General features: G+C 37.0%; 1 protein-coding gene across 7 annotated transcripts in view; it reads right to left on the reverse strand.

Annotated features, from left to right (window-relative positions):
* PAPOLA (poly(A) polymerase alpha) overlaps positions 1 to 17870 on the reverse strand; it is a 46940-nt gene that overhangs the window by 25014 nt on the left and 4056 nt on the right. For all 7 annotated transcript variants that reach the window (XM_086748297.1, XM_086748296.1, XM_086748300.1 and 4 more), the window contains exons 2-8: positions 8613 to 8783; positions 7894 to 7960; positions 6362 to 6443; positions 5745 to 5854; positions 3689 to 3742; positions 1404 to 1515; positions 27 to 116 (exon numbers count right to left, since the gene is read on the reverse strand). In XM_086748297.1, the coding sequence (XP_086604423.1) occupies positions 27 to 116; positions 1404 to 1515; positions 3689 to 3742; positions 5745 to 5854; positions 6362 to 6443; positions 7894 to 7960; positions 8613 to 8783 (686 nt within the window). The remainder of the gene's footprint in view (positions 1 to 26; positions 117 to 1403; positions 1516 to 3688; positions 3743 to 5744; positions 5855 to 6361; positions 6444 to 7893; positions 7961 to 8612; positions 8784 to 17870) is intronic.

Here is a 17870-nt window from a genome sequence, read left to right on the forward strand (position 1 = left end):
ACAAACTTTGGAATAAAATTGCTTACGTTTTGCCCACAGTTTGATAGCTCTCAGTGTTAACCTGAAGTTGTCAATGTTTGGTACTAGATGCAGAATTTCATCGGTTACCCGGCAACCTGCCAAAAGAAAGAATCCATTATGCTTGTTGCCTCCAAAGTATTTTGCTGGCTTACCCTCCCTCACCTTCAAAGATATCAAACTTAAAATCAGCATACTGGAACCTCATTTTGTATTTCAATCACTCTTGTTTTGAATTAGAAAGCTTAACGTATTTTCACTTGAATATTCCCCCCCTTTTTTACTGTTTTACAGTAGCACTCAGGAAGACAATTGATGCACGCATAGTTTTAGTTTTGGACTCCTATTTGATTTTCTGTTATTAAACCAATTGTACAAGCTGTTTAAGGAACAAACAAATTTTAAGTTCTGTTTTTATGGTTATTACACACAGTGTATCACAGAACATACAGACAAATTAAAAAAGCATGATTCTTCAGGGACCTACAGAAAACCTCAAAGTCATAGGTCAAACCTTTGAATTTACAAGAAGAGGCTAAAAAGAATAGCTTTTAGACATACGAGTTGTATCATTACTTTGATGGGATATTATTAGGCTTAAGAATAACATTACAGATTACAATATTAACTGCCCTTTTTTTTTTTTCAATCAAGAATAAATAGTTGTTCATAGTTACAAAACAGTTACATAGAGTTGGTTGCAAGAAAATATTTTCTAAGGCTAGGAGTTCCTTTCAAAGCAAGTAGGAGGCAAGCATGAATTCTAGAGACTATATAAATGTTCATTTCACAAAACAATGCAAGTTGCAGTGGTAATCTCAAATTATCAAGTTTTCCGCTCGTAACAGAGGTCAGTGATAGATCACACACTCCCTCTTTCCCATCAAGTTGCATACAGGCTGAAGCGTCTACCACCCCATACATAAATTTTTTTTTTAAGCTATGATATTATAGAAAAGTTAAGGGTTACACAAGCTTCTACGCTACTAAAGATGTGACCTCAAACATTACAGTATTTTGAAATTCTCAGTTTATAACTGAGGCATTTTCATGCATGTTTAAGCAAATTAAAACATATGCAAATTAAAAAACATGCACACATCTTTCTTTAATGAAGAAGGCTTCACAGAAGTCTTGTGAGTCCCATTAATTTCTAGACAACATCATTTACTACCCAAATAAAAGAAAAAAAAATATAAAAATGTGGCCAAAAAGAAACAAACCTAATTCCAAAGAGATATATAAAACTGGTTATGACTTCATTCCTAGATACCTAGTTGCTGTATTTGCAGTCAAGTCCACAACTAAACTACTGAATTAAACAATCTAGGATACTTATTAAAAGATTAGACAAGAAGTTTATATGCAAAACTATCTATACATACCATTAAGACTTCGTATGCATCTAATGTCTAAATTTTTAAGTAGGCTATCATCTCGTAGATCTAAGTCCTCAGGAATAGTTTGCAGTGCTAATCTTGCAAACAAAATATCAATCTTAAAAAAAAAAAAAGATATAAGACATTAGAAAATCTTTTTCTTCTGTAGAATTAATTCTGTAACTCATTTTCACCAAGTTTACTAATAACAAGAACAGTAGTATTCCTAGCACAAAGAAACCCTTTAAACAATACATACTAATATGCTTCACAGACATTAAAAGAAACACTTTCAAATGCTTCATCTATCTTACAGCTCCTTTCCCAAGAGGATAAAATACACATTGAGATCCATACAAAACCAGCATACGCATGAAAGCCATGTCAACTGTTAATGCAAATAAAAATCATCTGGTGACAAGCACCACTTCTAGGTACAGAATACAAAATTCTACATCAGAGCAAGTCGTGAAAACACAACCTAGTTTTATCCTAAATATTCTCAAAATTATCACTTAATTACAGAAAAAGTAGGAGACCATTACCATCTGTGCTGTAAAGCACAGATGCAACTACTTGCCTCTATATAAGACCAGTATCTATGAAGAATCTAGATATCCGATTACAGAAAATAGGAAGTTCTGAAAAGCCAGCAAGCTACTGAGCAAGTGTATATAAATTTGTATAGATTTTGAAGATGACAAATTTCTTTGCTATTACTTCTGCAATAATTTGTCATCACAGCTTTTCTAGGTCAAGAAAATCTAAAATAGTATTCATCACTGAACTAGAGTTTTACATTGTCCCATAACACAGCAAGGACAGACACATAATAGAGAATTTAGTTTGCCTTTGTAGTCTTAGACTAGGTATCAGTCAGTATGATGAGAGTATAAAGCGCATGCCAGCACCTGGTCTGCTAGGCAACAAGCCCCCTTTACCACATGAGGTTTTTGATCATTATAAACTGATACCACTTCATCTACAAGACAACAAAATATGTCATGCTACTGCACTAAGAACAAAACCACTGTAGTTACATTAAAATTATTTCAGCTAAAACAAAGCTGAAGATACCTTAAAATGAAGAACTTTTAGTAGATGCTTAAAACTTTGCATCCACATGTTTTAAACTATGAAGCACTTCTCCAAAGAAATATAATTTCTAAAGTATTCAGTGCACTTTTGATTTTAAAGTTTTCAATAGTTGAAAATGGCTGACAAAGATGCAAAGTCACAGGCTAGCTTACCGCATGGTATTGCATTTCTCTGCACATCTCTCATTTGGAAAAAATACATCTCTCTGCCTAAGTGTCAACTAGCACAAGTGTCAGTGAAAATACAAATAGGTAAAGCTGGATGGATGAGGGCAAAGGGTGTGGTCCATCATCTTCCTGAGACTCAAAAACTGCCAGTACATTAACCAATAACCATTATAATTGCAAGGCAGATATTTAACTCAGCCTGAGAGAAGGAACTGTCCAGGCTTACATATAATGTTCCAGCTTTTCCAATCACGTCATTTGTCAGAAGATTAGCATGGGAATTCTTTCCCCACTGTGAAGTACCCTTCTTACACCCACCAGTTACTGGTTGACATAATCCAGGTACAAGTCTGATGAACTGTGTGTATGAACAGTTCATATGTTTTTGCCTTGTCAACAAGAAAAATGGTAGGTTGAATATAAAACAGTTTAGAGTTCATCACTTCAACACAGCTGATCCATCAGGTTACAGGCAAACTGGATAGAAACTGGCAGACCAAAACCATGGTTTTGGTCATGTGTTTACAGAAGTCCAAAGAGATCAGGACGAAGGGGATACCCAGTTTGAGTTCAGCAGTACATTTGTGAGAACTGATTAAGGACCACATAAATTCCTATAGTTCAAGGTACTGAAGCAAATCTGAACTTAAGGGTTTGCACAGTTAATCATTAGCAGTCAGAAAATTATCGAAGCCATGTTATTTATGAATATAATTTCTATTAAATGTTAGTCTTAATAATACTGGTACTTTATAGGTCAGTAAACTAATCAGTATAAGTCAGTAGCAGTGCATAAAAAAAAAGAACAGGTAGGTATTCTACAAGCAGCTTTAAGTACATCAAGAAAGGCTTGCTTCAGTCTTAAAGCCTCACCTTAAATTACACAACTGAGGACTGCTGTCAAGGACTTGTGTATGAACTTAGGGCAGTCACTTTAATAGCATTCATATTAATACTACATGAGTTATGGAGATCTTCAAAACTTTGTTTTAAGCTTGTTCTACCAAAACAAAATAAGATCTTTACCTCTATTCCATCAAAACAAAGTTTGATAACTGGGACAAAAGCTTCTTCAACAGCCTGCGGGGAAAAAGTTATATTTTATTTTCAGGATAGAGAAGAACATTTACATGCAATAGCTAGGAGGTCTAAATCATCAAGATGAAATGCTATTTATACAGATTCTTTTCTGTTTTCAGGTCGATTTTTGTCACCAATGTCTTTCCCCACCATTGAGGATTTATGCAGTAAGCACTGATGATCTACTATGTGTTACAGCTGTCTAGACATTAATTACAAGCTAAACTCATATCAACCAGCTCTGATGTTACCTCAAGGTCCAACTCTCTCTTACTGCATGTAGAACAAGATCAAGCATCTTATACTCCTCACGGCACCTCTAGGTATTCTAAGGCCCTATCTATGAGGATTCTTACTCTAACAGGCCTCTTACTTCCATTGTTTCTGCAGTCAGTATTTTATGAGAAATGACAAGAAGACAGCTATGTAACTATGCAGTCTGACTTCACCTAAACCAGCTGCAAGTCACCAGTCTCCAGAGCTCAAGTATCTTTTCTAAATGTGATTATTAATAAGGTACTTTGACAAACAGTATCCATGATGAAACTATGGAACTTGATACTTACTCTTCAATCAGCTAGTAATACCACCTCCCTGAACTGAGCATCTGAACTAAATGCAGATCTGCAGAGGACTGCTTTGATAAAAGCAAAGAACACTGCATACTTCCAAATAACAAGTTGTAGGTATTGTCAGAGGCTAAACACAGTTCTAAGGGCGTTCCAGTTCTTAACAAGAGGGGCAGAACACACTACTGTACGCACTTAACCTTAGCTAAGGTTACATTAATGTTACTAGTCGGCAGGATGGATCCCAAGCAAAATATCAAGTTCACAAGTCTCTCAGACTCACTCACTACAGCAACCATTAAGAAAGTCTATTCTCCCTAAAGATGTACAAACTTTCTTAAGACTTAATTAGAATGATTTAAAAGTGTTAGGACACCCTGACCTAAAGGTTATTTGCATCACCGTAGAGCTACACTGAATAGCATACACTGATCTACCTTGCTGGTAAATAAACTACTTTAGCTTAAATTAGAGTTTATAGCAAAGTTAACCAGAAATCTGAAAGTCAGAATCCTCTCAATTATAGCATGTGGATTTTAAAGATTTCTAATTGTGTTCAGATAATAAAGCATTCAAAAGAGTTGTTTCAGTGCATATAGTATTACCACCAGTGCACTACCCTGCTAGTTACCAACTACAGGATGCATAGAGTAAAAGAATGCTGTAAGAACAGTTCCATTTATTTTATGGGAGCAAGACTAAAACATAGTTTAATATTTGCTAGCAACTACCTTCATCTTAAAAAAAAAAAAAAAAAAAGAAAAAAAAAAGAGAATTGCAGCAGAGAAAACGTGCTCTGAGCCCACACTTAGAAGACTAAAGCTCCCACCACCTGACCAAGGGAGGCTTGTCATTTAGGTATAACAAAAACAAAATTCTGTGTACCAGTGCATCTTCCATTCCTACAAAGGAGATCATCTTTACATGCTAAAAATCTTGCACAAACTTCTAATAAGACACACTAAAAGTGTAATCTCCATTTTTCAAATGCACAGTTGACAGTCAATATAGAAAGTTTAGTTAATATCAACCACTGTAACTGTTTATATAAGAATTATCATAACAGCAGCACAACAGTAGACTTTAAAACCTTCACTGAAAACACACAAGTTAGCTTGAAAAGGATCAGAACTAAACACATTTGTATCTGCCTGTTGCTAGAGAGCAAGCAGAAATTTTGTGATACTAACACACATGTATTATCATTGTATATCATTCTGCCATGCAGATTTTTAAATTAGTATCTCTAGGAAGTGGGAATTGAGAAAATTTGGAAGAATCTCTATTTCTTTCAACTATGGTGATAGGTTTGCAGCAGGTTAACTAAAAATCCACTCAAGTCTTAATAGTAAAGTTACATTTAATTATTTAATGCATCATCTTTCACTATTAACTTTTAAGCTTCATCTAGCTGTATCAGGCAGTTCACATACCCTCAGATCTTTTACTTCTTCTTGTTGTTTCAATTTTTCATAAAAAGATGTGAAAAAATCACTTCTTTCAACATGTCTTGGTGCAACACACAGGGCATCAATATCAGCACCTGAAATTGTTTATTAGCACAAGTTACTCACACTTCACACACACAAAATGCCAGCAATAGCCGGAAACTTTTTTTAAATCAAACAGGAAAATTTAGTTTCTTTTCCTATAGTATTCCCAAAGAAAAGTCATTCTAAGTCAAGCCAAATGGAAAACAGTGTTCATGGCCATTAAACATACTGAATATATACATTCTTCTTTCAATTGTGTAACATCTGTAGCAATTTTTAAAGAACAAACCAGGAGAAGCCAAGTATATAACCTTCTCTATTTTTAAATAATTTCCAACATTTTGTCTGTTTCCCAACCCATGACAAGAACATAATATAGGAATGTATTTCTTTTATTCAGAATGAAGATTTGAAATGGTTGACAAAAAAATCTGGAAAACAAAAACCACCCCTAACACCTTCTCAAAAGATAGCAAGTTTTTGTTACTTAAGTGTGACATTTACAGATATGACATTAGCTCAAACACCTAAGTTTCTGTAATAAAAGTAAATGTTACCTTTTGTATGAACCCCTAATCTGTAGGATCCAAATGTAAAAATTTTTCCTCCAACATTTTCTATTACAGACTGTGGAAGATTCTAAATGGAGCAGATAAAATTGGTTATTTTACTTTAACAAGTTATAATGATACACACAATCTATTCTAGAACAAAAGGAAAAATATTACACAAGATTTATGTTAAGGTGTCATTACTACCAAAATAATCTTAGTACTCACAGAAAAGAGAGAGAGGTATGTTTCCCACTCAGGAACGATATGTAACATTTCAACTACATTACACATTACTGCCTCAAACCTGGTAATTGTTCCAGCAGTTCCACACTTCAGATGCAACAGTTTTAAAATATTATGGACATTAAATACATTTTGCTTATTACTCTGGCATTTTAGACTGACTTAGAAATTAATGGTGGACTCCAATTTACAGCAACAGAAAAATACTACTTAACAGTATTAGTGTTGATCAAATCACTTTCAAAGACATCCATACTACATACTTCAAAAAAAAAGTTTGGTTTTGGGAGAGGTACTTATTTTATGCAAATTGTTAAGGTACATCCACTACAGTTCCTAAATTTCTGTCTTCAAAAGAACACTTGAATCCACAGTACTGTGGGCAAAGAGAGTAAACCTTTCGTAACAGGATGCAATGTTACAAACAGAAGCCCACCATTAATGGTCACACAGCAAAAGATGTAAACAAATAAAAAGTGAATTATTTTGCAATGTATATTGGATTAACAAGCAGTTTACAATCTTACACCAGTCAAGATACTCTCACTATTTTGTTTTCAAGGATCAACACACATATAGCAGGGTTCTCCCTTCATAATCTTGTTCATGTATAAATTCCCATTTCCTAAGAGAAGCATACAGAAGAAATACTATCCTAAATATACTCAAAGCAAAATAGCTCTAAAGAAAAAAAAAAAAAAAAAATTAAAAATTAAAAAAAAATCCTACACTTTTACCCCGAAAACCAGTAACTTCCATCTTCACGTTTTTTTTGCAAGTCTATAATCATTCAAATAAAGGTGTGTGTAGGGGTGGGGATACTATCACCTGGCAAAAATACTACTATCATTATTAGAGTCTACAAAAGTAACATTACAGGACTGACATTAAAGAGAAACACCACAGATCATAAAGCTGCAAGAAGTCCATTTTAAGATCTAGCTCTGGCTCACAAAGCCAAACAATCTAAGCATATAACTAACATAGCAGAAAATGTCAAGCTGTATCTATATCTACCTAGGGAGAAGAAGGCACAATTGAAAGTTATTGTTACTACTACCATGACTTTTTCCAACATTTATCAGTTTCTTTCTTTGACAAGGTTCTCCTTTGAAAGGGTGATGCTGCTTGGAACAAAAGAAGCTACACAAAAGTGATACTTGTTTTTCTGATTTGATCAAATTTGACCCCCAAATCTAAGAATTCATCCTGTTTAGACTGGAAACATAGTTCGGAATTATCTTCCTACAGTGGTCTTAGTACGAGCCATTCTAGGTAAAATACATTCATACCTTGCTTTCACTGATTTCCCGTATCCATTCCTTTACCAGGTTATTTAATTTTCCCAAAATTAGAATCCTATTGATAAAACAGCAGAATCAGAGATCACAAAGTTAGACAAAACTAGTAGTATTTTAAGACCTTGATCATCACAGTAAGCCAACTACACTAACATTGCAGATCTAATTACAGATCTTCTTATGTACAAATATAAACTGGAACAAAGTCACTCTTACAACATTCCCACTATTTTTACCCCTTCAGAGACGTTCAAGTGATTTAAGCTAAGAAAAATGCAAGCATGCAAGGCCTACACACGTTTCAGGTATATGAATTCTACTCACTTTCAAAATAAAACCTTAATTCATAAAACATATGCACCTAAGAGCACAGTGAGAAGCAGTATTGAGAGAAAAATACTCTAGAAAGCTTAATAAGGAAAGAAAGCACTACAATAAAACAGTTATGAATGGAAAAAAAATGCAAGTCAGCCTCTGAAATTCAAAGGCCATTTTAATTCCTTCCCATGTTCTGAGGTATTCCTTTTAAGGTGAGAAGAGAGAAGAAAAATAAATAAATAAATAAATAAAAAGAACAACACACACACAAGGTTAATATTCCACTAAGCTTTTAAGAAAGCATTTGAAAACACACAAACATGCTTGGGGTTCAGTAGTCAACCACATGAAACTCAAGACAGGAGAAAAACACTGCTAGAGTGTTTGCTCACCTGCGTTGCAGTTCTTCTTCCTCTTCAAATACACCATAAGGTTTCAGGGTTTCAATTAATTTCTGGGTAAGCATGCAGTCAAACTCTTTAGGGGCAGCTAAACTGATAGGTGAGGTAATGCCATAATGCTTCTGTAGTTGCTGTGTTTGTGATCCCTGGGTTGTAACAGGACTAATAAAGGCAATTAGATAAAGTTACTGAAGGAAACAAAACAAAACAAATTTAAATTATTTTTTCTCAGAACAGCAGACAAGAGATATATACTAAGGAAATTAAAAGTTAAGCCCACTTATAGCATTTACATCCCAGATCAATCTGTGTTCAATCTGCATTATTAAGAACAAAAGCAGAATTTCCTTTCTCCAACTCTAAATATTGACTGCAGGGTTCCAAGTTTCTACGAGGCATGACCTTTTATATCAGCTGACTTCACACAGTCAAAACATTCACATAAGTAAAGAGGCTTTAGTATATTTTAAGCACGACAGCATCATACAGTTAGCTTTAAGCTGACTTCTCTTCTAGCGTAAGAGGATGGTTAGACGAACAATGTCAGCTCAATCCATGCTGGCAACATTGCATATACCCTTGCTTCATTAAGGGCATTAGCTGGGGAGAATATCAGAGGCTTATACTACTTTACCTAGCACAAGTACCAAGGATGTAAACAGTGCTCTCTCTACATCCATTATGTTTCCTTAAGATCACATTTTACTTCATATAATTATTTTTCTAAATAGGAAAGTGTTCTGGTTTTGTTAGTGAGGGGGGGCCTAAGGTGGTAGCTCCTGTAGGAAACTGCTAGAAGTCGCTCCCCTTTGTTCAGTGGACTCGGCCGGGCCTAGGGCGGACCTGCTGCTGGCCAAGGCCGAGCCAATTGGTAGCACAATGTCCCGTGATAACGCCTCTGCGATAACGTATTTAAGTAGGGGAAAACAGGAAAAAGAGGAGGAGAAGATGTGAAGCAGCTGAGCGGGGGCAGAGAGGGGGAGGCGCGAGCCTCATGGGCCTTGCAGGCCTCACCCTCTGGCCTCCCGCCGGGCAGCCGACTGGGCCCAACTCGGCCCGGCCCGGCTGCAAGAAGTGGAGAGGAGATGAGAAGTGAATAAGATGTAAAAAGGATCCTAAGAGGCATCTGCCAGCCTGTTGTGAGGAACGGCTGCAGACGCCAAGGTCAGTGAAGAAGGAGGGGGAGGAGTAATGCGGCTCCTGGCCAAGATTCCTCTGCAACTCGTGGTGAAGACCATGGTGGAGCAGGTTGTCCCCCTGCAGCCCATGGAGGTCCACGGGGGGGCAGAGATCCACCTGCAGCCCGTGGAGGACCCCACGCCAGAGCAGGTGGAGGCCTGAAGGAGGCTGTGGCCCGTGGAGGGCCCGCTGGGACAGCTGTTCTAGAGGGACTGCACCCCGTGGAAGAGATGACCCATGCCGGAGCAGTTTCACGAAGGACTGTGGCCCGTGGGAGGGACCCCACGCTGGAGCAGAGGAGGAATGCGAGGAGTTCTTCCCCTGACGATGATACAGCGGCGTAAAACAATGTATGATGAACTGACTGCAAACCCCATTCCCTTTCCCCCCCCGTGCCGCTCGGGAGGGGAAGGTAGTAGAGATAATGTTAAGCCTGGGAAGAGGGAGGGGTGGGGGGAGGTTATCTTGTTCCCTGTCTCATTCTCCTGCTAATTTTAGAAATAAATGAATAGTTTTCCCCAAGTCGAGTCTGTTTTGCCCGTGACGGTAACTTTAAGGATTTCTCCCTGTCCTTATCTCAAACCTTGAGCCGTTTTTCCTTATATCATCTCCCCCTATTCTCTTGGAGGGTGGGGGGAGCGAGAGACAGACTGCGTAGTCTGGTCCTGATCAGGGCTGAACTACGACAGAAAGTAAGCCTAAAGTAAACCTAACCCACCACAACAGGTTAAATCTGCAAAGACCTAGTCCACTAGCAAACAGTACAACTACAAGTTGACCTTGACAGGCTGGAGAGGTGGGCCAATACAAACCTCATGAAGTTCAACCAGGCCAAATGCAAGGTCTTGCACATGGGTCAGCGCAATCCCAAGCACAAATACAGGCTGGGTGAAGAATGGATTGACAGCAGCCCTGAGGAGAAGGACTTGGGCATGTTGGTGGACAAGAGGCTCTATATGAGCCAGCAACGCGCGCTTGCAGCCCAGAAAGACAACTACATCTTGGGCTGCATCAAAAGAAGTGTGGCCAGCAGGTCGAGGGAGGTGATTCTTCCCCTCTCCTCTGCTCTCGTGAAACCCCACCCGCAGTACTGTGTCCAGTTCTGGAGCCCTCAACATAAGAAGGACATGGACCAGTTGGAGTGGGTCCAGAGGAGCGCCACGAAGATGGTAAGAGGGCTGGAGCACCTTTCCTATGAGGACAGGCTGAGAGAGTTGGGACTGTTCAGCCTGGAGAAGAGAAGGCTCTGGGGAGACCTGATAGCGGCCTTCCAGTACCTCAAGGGGGCCTACAAGAAAGATGGGGATAAACTCTTTAGCTGGATCTGTTGTGATAGGGAAAGTGGCAATGGTTTCAAAACAGAAGGAGGTAGATTCAGATCAGACATTAGGAAAAAGTTTTTTTACAATGAGGGTGGTAGAACACTAGAACAGGCTGCTCAGAGAGATGCAAGACGCCCCACCCCTGGAAGCATTGGGCCAGGCTGAACGGGGCTCTGAGCAACCTGATCTGGTTGGAGTTGGAGACGTCCCTGCTCCTAGCAGAGGGTATGGACTAGATGACCTTTAAAGGTCCCTTTCAAGCCAAACTTCTATGATTCTACAAGCCCCTATAGCATCCTTGCTTGTACTTGTCAGGCTACACAAATAGATACGGAGCCAAACCTCAAGCACAAGGATGATACTCTCAAGTCAATCCCTCGTATTTCAATCTAGCAAGAAGAGGACAGCATGCAAAAGAACTTCAGCAGGAACACAGAGGTAAAGTTATCATCATACTGTGAAAACTAATAACAGCTTTCCTAGATGAACATCCTGGATGAAAAACAGTCATGCATTTTTTCATAATGGGCATATATTTGTTTATGGTATTCACATTTAAATACAGCCTTATTTTCAGAACAGTTTAAGCTTTAAAGTTAGTAATTTTAAGTGTTTCAAAACTGAATTTGGTCCTAAGTAACATACAAGTGTCTGGATTTAGCGATTACTGCATGCTATACGCACATAGTTAAAGCTTTCTTGAATTGATACTAGCAACAACAGGTAGCCATTAAAAAAACCAAACCACACCCACAAAACATTCTTAAACATATTCAGTATTGTAAAGTAAGTTATATATTTTAACATTTAAGAGAACTAAACTTTAAGAACACTGAGTCTTGCTCATTATGTACTTAACAAGTTTAAAGAAATACACTACTTAAATCTGTATTTAAAGCTCTAAAGGTTACTTGCAGCACTAAATACTAGTTTTATATTGATATATAGACAAGTTTCCTGTAAATTATAAATATTATTCCCCTACCTTTGATTTTTGAAAATGACAAATCATTGTTTTTAAGCATACTGAAAAGTATCTTTTCTGAAATCAAACCTGTTTCTTAAATTAATCAACCTTTCAGAGACCAACAAAAACATTATCATCTCTTATTAAAATACACATTTCAGAAAATATGGCTATTATACCAACAGCTATTCAAATAGCCTTACCAACAAGTATTACCTGAAAGTTAAGGCAATGTTGTGTAGAAGTGTTAAATCTGGATTACTTAACTTATATTCTTACTACATAAGATTAACCCCTTTCAAAGGCATAAAGTAATATTTTCTTTAATACCAAATGTATAATTAATATTTTAAATTCAGATTATTCATTAATATCTTTTTCCCTTAATTCAAAATATTCACTCTAATAGAGCAAAAGCTTTATCATCAGTTTGGTCTCCTTCAACTTTCATATAGATAAACTCTGAAGAAAAGGGAATCCTCCATGTCACAAATTCAAGCTAGCAGCTTATGTGAAAGTCCTACTCTCAGCATGTGTAACACTCCCCTGTATATTGCTGTATTATCAGTCCTTCATGTTATACTATTTCTATCATATAAAATGAGAAACAATTTTTCAGCCTAACTACATATTCTGTGTGGAAAAACTACAGTACAACTTCACTTTTACTTCTGTAACCTGTTATCATCTCCTCAGGATTTCATCCCTCATTTTCTTGAAGACTAAGTACTAGAAAAGAACATCTTAACTTAAAATTGATGGAAATCAACAAAACTTAATATAATTTTCCACAAGTTAAACCCATTTTAAATCTATTCTAAGTATTATAATTTGTTTGAAATCAAGAATTTGGCTGCAACACAAGTTTCTCACAAAGCAAGTTCTAGTACATTTGTTTCTTTGCTTGTTAGCAAAAGGAAAAAAGAGCAAAGCAGAAAAAAAATACTAAAAAATCCTGTATATTAAAAAAAAAAAATCAACCCCCAAGTATAATCATGTCTAGGAACACTATCTGACATTACTTCCTTCATCCTAAGAGGTTTTAACAATTTACTGAATAATTTGGTTGCAGCTGAACAAAAGGTCCCAATACCTAAGCATTCTCTAGATATTATTAATACTATTACTTAAACCACAAAGCAAGTAGTTAAATCTGAACTCCCCTTTTGCCAATTGTTAATTTGAAAAAATAAATTTGCTTTTCAATTTAAAATTTTGCATTTATTCTTACAGTTTTTTAAATCAGTAATCCAATGCAATCAGTATTTTATTTTTGTCTGACAATTTCCTGATGGTCTGACTGTAATTTTCACCCACTCATAACTAGAAACTGCACCCAAGTCAACAGACACTAGACTTCACTGAAAAAGCTGTGACAAAACACAGCCCAACATAGGCTGTTACTAGATTGCAAAAAAGATTGTATACATGATCAAGTGACTTGCAGCCAAAGCGTAGAAAAACACATATATCATTATTTCTTGTTTAGCCTTGTGTGTTGGACAAGTAGAACATTTGTGTTTCGATAACACAGGCCTGCAACAGACTTAAGAGGCATCCCATCAAACATCCCCCCCCGCTGTGGGAAAGACCAAAGCAAAGAGGTAAATTACAACTGCAGGAATCCCTGATACACAGGTAAAAACAGCAAGCTCAGTAACTCTCTAACAAGGACCAAGCTCCTCGACACCTGCATTCCCACTTCTGTGCCTCTGCCCAGGGACTGCTTCAGACAGAGATCCTCCAGTTCACAAGGTAACAAAAATAAATTTCACATTTCATCCCTGGTTTTTTGGTTGTTCCTGTGCCCTGCTTGTCAGCTCATGCAGTCACTCAGACCCAGATTCTGTGGAACATACTTCTGAAGTCAGTAATGCTGATGGAGCCCTCTGCCCTCTACCTGCTTGTGAGGGCCATGCTTCACCAATTCAACTTAAAAATAATCCTTCACCTTACACCCAAAATTAAAATGCATAAATACCAGCCAAATATCAGACAACTTCCCTGATCTGGTTTATAGCAATGCACCTGGTAGTGCAATGTGCAGGTCTGTCTTTGCAAAACACCATGCTGACATGACTCTAAAACAATATTATCTCCAACACCCACAGGACCAGAGCATGGTCATAGGATACAAACTAAGTTCTGAAAATGTTCACTGAAAGGACAGCTTTAAACAACCTATTAAATCAATCACCTGATACACATCTTTGGAAACTGTTACACAAAAACAGTTACAAATTTTCAAGTTATTGCTTTCATATTCATGTATTTTATAAGAATGGAATAAGGATGCTGTCAACAGCACAGGACCTTCCTACACAAACGTTATGCCTGTGTTTGAAGGTTGAGGAGCTAACAAGAATACTTTCACTGAGATGGTATGTAACAATTCTCAGCACAGTAGCCTTCTAGAAGATTGCACAACTCCAGAAGATATAATGAAGCTTACTTTTTAACACTATTAGTACTGCAGAGAATAATAGGTTATTTCCAGCTAAAAACATTTAAATTGAAGCTTAACTGTTCACACCTGCTGAAGTTAAGGCTATTCTAAGGTTTCTGTACCACATCAAAAAATATTGGAAAAGTGTCTTTGTATAATAACAGGAAAAAAAAATTGTATTTGGCAAGAAAGTTTGTTAAACCCACTCAATGATGCAATAAACTAACTAGTGCTAGGTAGCTCATGTTCATTCATTTAAATGACAGCAAGTCATGCAAGTTACTATAAGGCAAATGAGTAAAGCTATATCCTCTCCCTGCCCTCTACCTCCCACAAAACCAAGAAACCTCAAATAAAGCATCTGCTAGCTGCTTTTTAAAAGTAAATTATCACCAAAATAAACTCTAACATTAAGTGCTCATTTTTACAACTTCAATGTATTATACATGTCACATTCTAGCCAGAAAATACTAGTGATCAACACTCCTAGACTTATCTTCTACTTTTTCCTAAAACCATGAAGATCATGCTCTACTCCAGTTAACTTCCCTCCTGAAAAGAACATTCTACTTTTTACCTGTGACATGTCATGATATATCACTTTTTGAATCCCTTAGTTTAAACTACCAAATTTATTCAAAAAGAAAGGACAGGTAACCTTCAACACTAACCTTCTACTCAAGAGGATTAGGAAAGTTAAGGCCTTGGGGAGCGTTGGGGGTCCTGGTATGTCAAATCTGCTAGTCATTTAAGTTAAGCATTAACAAAAATCAAAGAGTATTAAACACCAACAGAAAGTCCTATTCCAGCTACTAATTCTTGACAACAGCAGAGGCAGATTTGGCAGACCTTGTCAAGGTCCGACATTCAACTCAAAGCAAGTTTAGGGTTCGCCGCAACAAAGCTTTTCTTTTTAACATTACAAACAAAACACCGATATAGTTCGGTGCTTTTTTTGGTTTGGTTTTGTTGTTTCTTTTTTTTGTCAACCACAAACATACATGAAGATATTGCTCTCACTTTGCTTTTGAGAGGTAGCTCATATTCATAGCTCACTTATAAAGTTGCAGAAAATGATGGAGAGTTAAATTTAACATGCTTCTGTTGTTGCTCTGCTTTGACCTAAATTTTTGAAAAGCATATGCTGACAGTTTAAGTCACCTGCAAACTGGGCAACAGCTACAGTGGTTTAATTCTAAAGTGTTATGATCCAATATTTCATATTCAAATACAAGTTAATCTCATCTCTCAAATGCATGTGAACTTTTTCCTCATATAAAAACACAAACACACATCAAGTCTGTACTAAGCTGACAGTAGTACAGCTAAATGACTTTTTCTCCAGAATCCAAAGTTTTGGTAGGCAGTATCTTCTTATATTGCTCTCAATACTGAATTAGAAAACCTTGGTAACATGGTCAGTGCAGAAGTGGAAGAGAAAAAAAACAAACAAACAAACCACAACCAAACACAAATAAAGCTTGTAAGTGGCTTTACATTTTCCACAGCTGTATACCTTTGAACTTTTTTAAATGGAAATGACTACGCTTTGTTCTAAAGAGGGGAAGATTCTGAAATAAGGGGGGGCAGAAGAAAGGAAAAAAAACAAAAAAAAAAAACAAAAAAAAAACAAACAAAAAACCAACCAACCAACCAAGCTTTCCAATGCATCTTTTAAACATCAGGTTATACACACATCCACATAAACTGAAAACAGACTTAGAACAAATACAGGTGCATCTATGTAACACTGCCCCATACATAAGCGTTGGATACAAATCTGAAATGCTGTACTATTGTTTTCTTTTATAACACTGGAACCTTTCTCCACCCTCAGACAGAGAACCCTGTCACGAACTTCTTTTTCAAGCACGCTTTATATTTAACCCTCCTCCTACCCCCACTTGAAGACCCCTGTTATTCTAAGCACTTTTCCTCTTCACTCCCTGTATTCCACCTCAGTTCTACTGGTAATATTTTTATTGTGTTATCTGAGTTAAGATTTTATGCTTCTTATCACAAACAAAATACAGTTGCAATCAGCACCACATTATCTAAACATCATACTCCTGAAATTTGGGATGCCTCACTGAAATGAAAGACCGCACAAACAACTGAAATCTTAAGAACAGATGCAGTATTTAACTACAACAGTTTGAATCTCATCTAAGTTTAAAACTCATCTCTAATCCACCTTGAAACAGATCTTAACCACCCAAGAGCTACCTGATCTAAATGTGTGCCAAGTGCATGCAAAAATCCCTTCCACCTTTTGGCCATCAAGCCTTGCTTTAGCCAAAAGTGATATAACTCCTTTCACATATGACAAAACCCCAGCTGAGGATTAAGTTTGTAAAGACAGACATGCACAGTAAGGCCAGCACTGGTGAAGCAAGAGAAACTGTGGGCTGTTAAGTGTCTTAAAATAGTGCCAACGACCCACAGAATGTTAATTTTAAACTTTTAACTTCAGTCAGGACCTCTGGCTCACTCAGTCTTGCCTCCAGATACCAATACAAAATACACAACTTCAGAAATCTCAATTATTATCCCCTCTTCTCTATTTGCCTCTACTGATTACCTCAGTAAAATTCATTCCTTCTTATTTACTATGTAAGACACCCAAGTCAGATTACTCAAGTACCACTTGGTCAATTGAAGCTAAATTCACAAAGCTCAAGCTCCACTGTGTCAGATTCCAGAGGAAGTGTTTTGAGGGCTTTTGTTTGCTTGTTTTAAAGTCTCCTCCCACAAGGACTGACTTCGGCAATTCCAGATTAAAGTTTCTGGCTTAATGCTAACGCCATCAGTCCACACAAAATTTCAGAAATGTAGGCAGGAAATCTTAATGAAGTCTGTGCAAAACAGTTACCAGGAAACATGTTTTAAATGATTAAGACAATTCAACTGTCCCTCCTGAACAAAAGTTTTACTTTAACAAGCAGACAAATGCTGGATCATTTAGATCATTAATTAAGTATTTAACTGTCAGTACGAGATGTTCAAGACGTCCAAAACAGATCTGAACACAGGTATTGGAGCAATGACAGGCAATGGAAGAAGAGATTCACCTACGGCAAAAGAAAGAATATTCATACATATTCTGTTAACCTTTGACTCAATCCTGAGTTTATACAGAAGAATAGTGAAGACAGTCTGTCCAGACACACACAGATCCACAACATTCTTACTAACAGTTTCAGAAGCAGCTTCTCAACTCTAAACAACAGAAATTTCTACTGAACTCTGCAGGCAGCACTTGAACCAAAAATGAGGTTTATTTTTATACTGTAGACAAAAAAAAAAAATAAAATCCAGAGGTAGCAATTTAAGAA

The sequence above is a fragment of the Chlamydotis macqueenii genome, chromosome 5, assembly GCF_036417535.1.
Source record: "Chlamydotis macqueenii isolate bChlMac1 chromosome 5, bChlMac1.mat, whole genome shotgun sequence".
In the NCBI taxonomy this organism is placed as follows: domain Eukaryota; kingdom Metazoa; phylum Chordata; class Aves; order Otidiformes; family Otididae; genus Chlamydotis; species Chlamydotis macqueenii.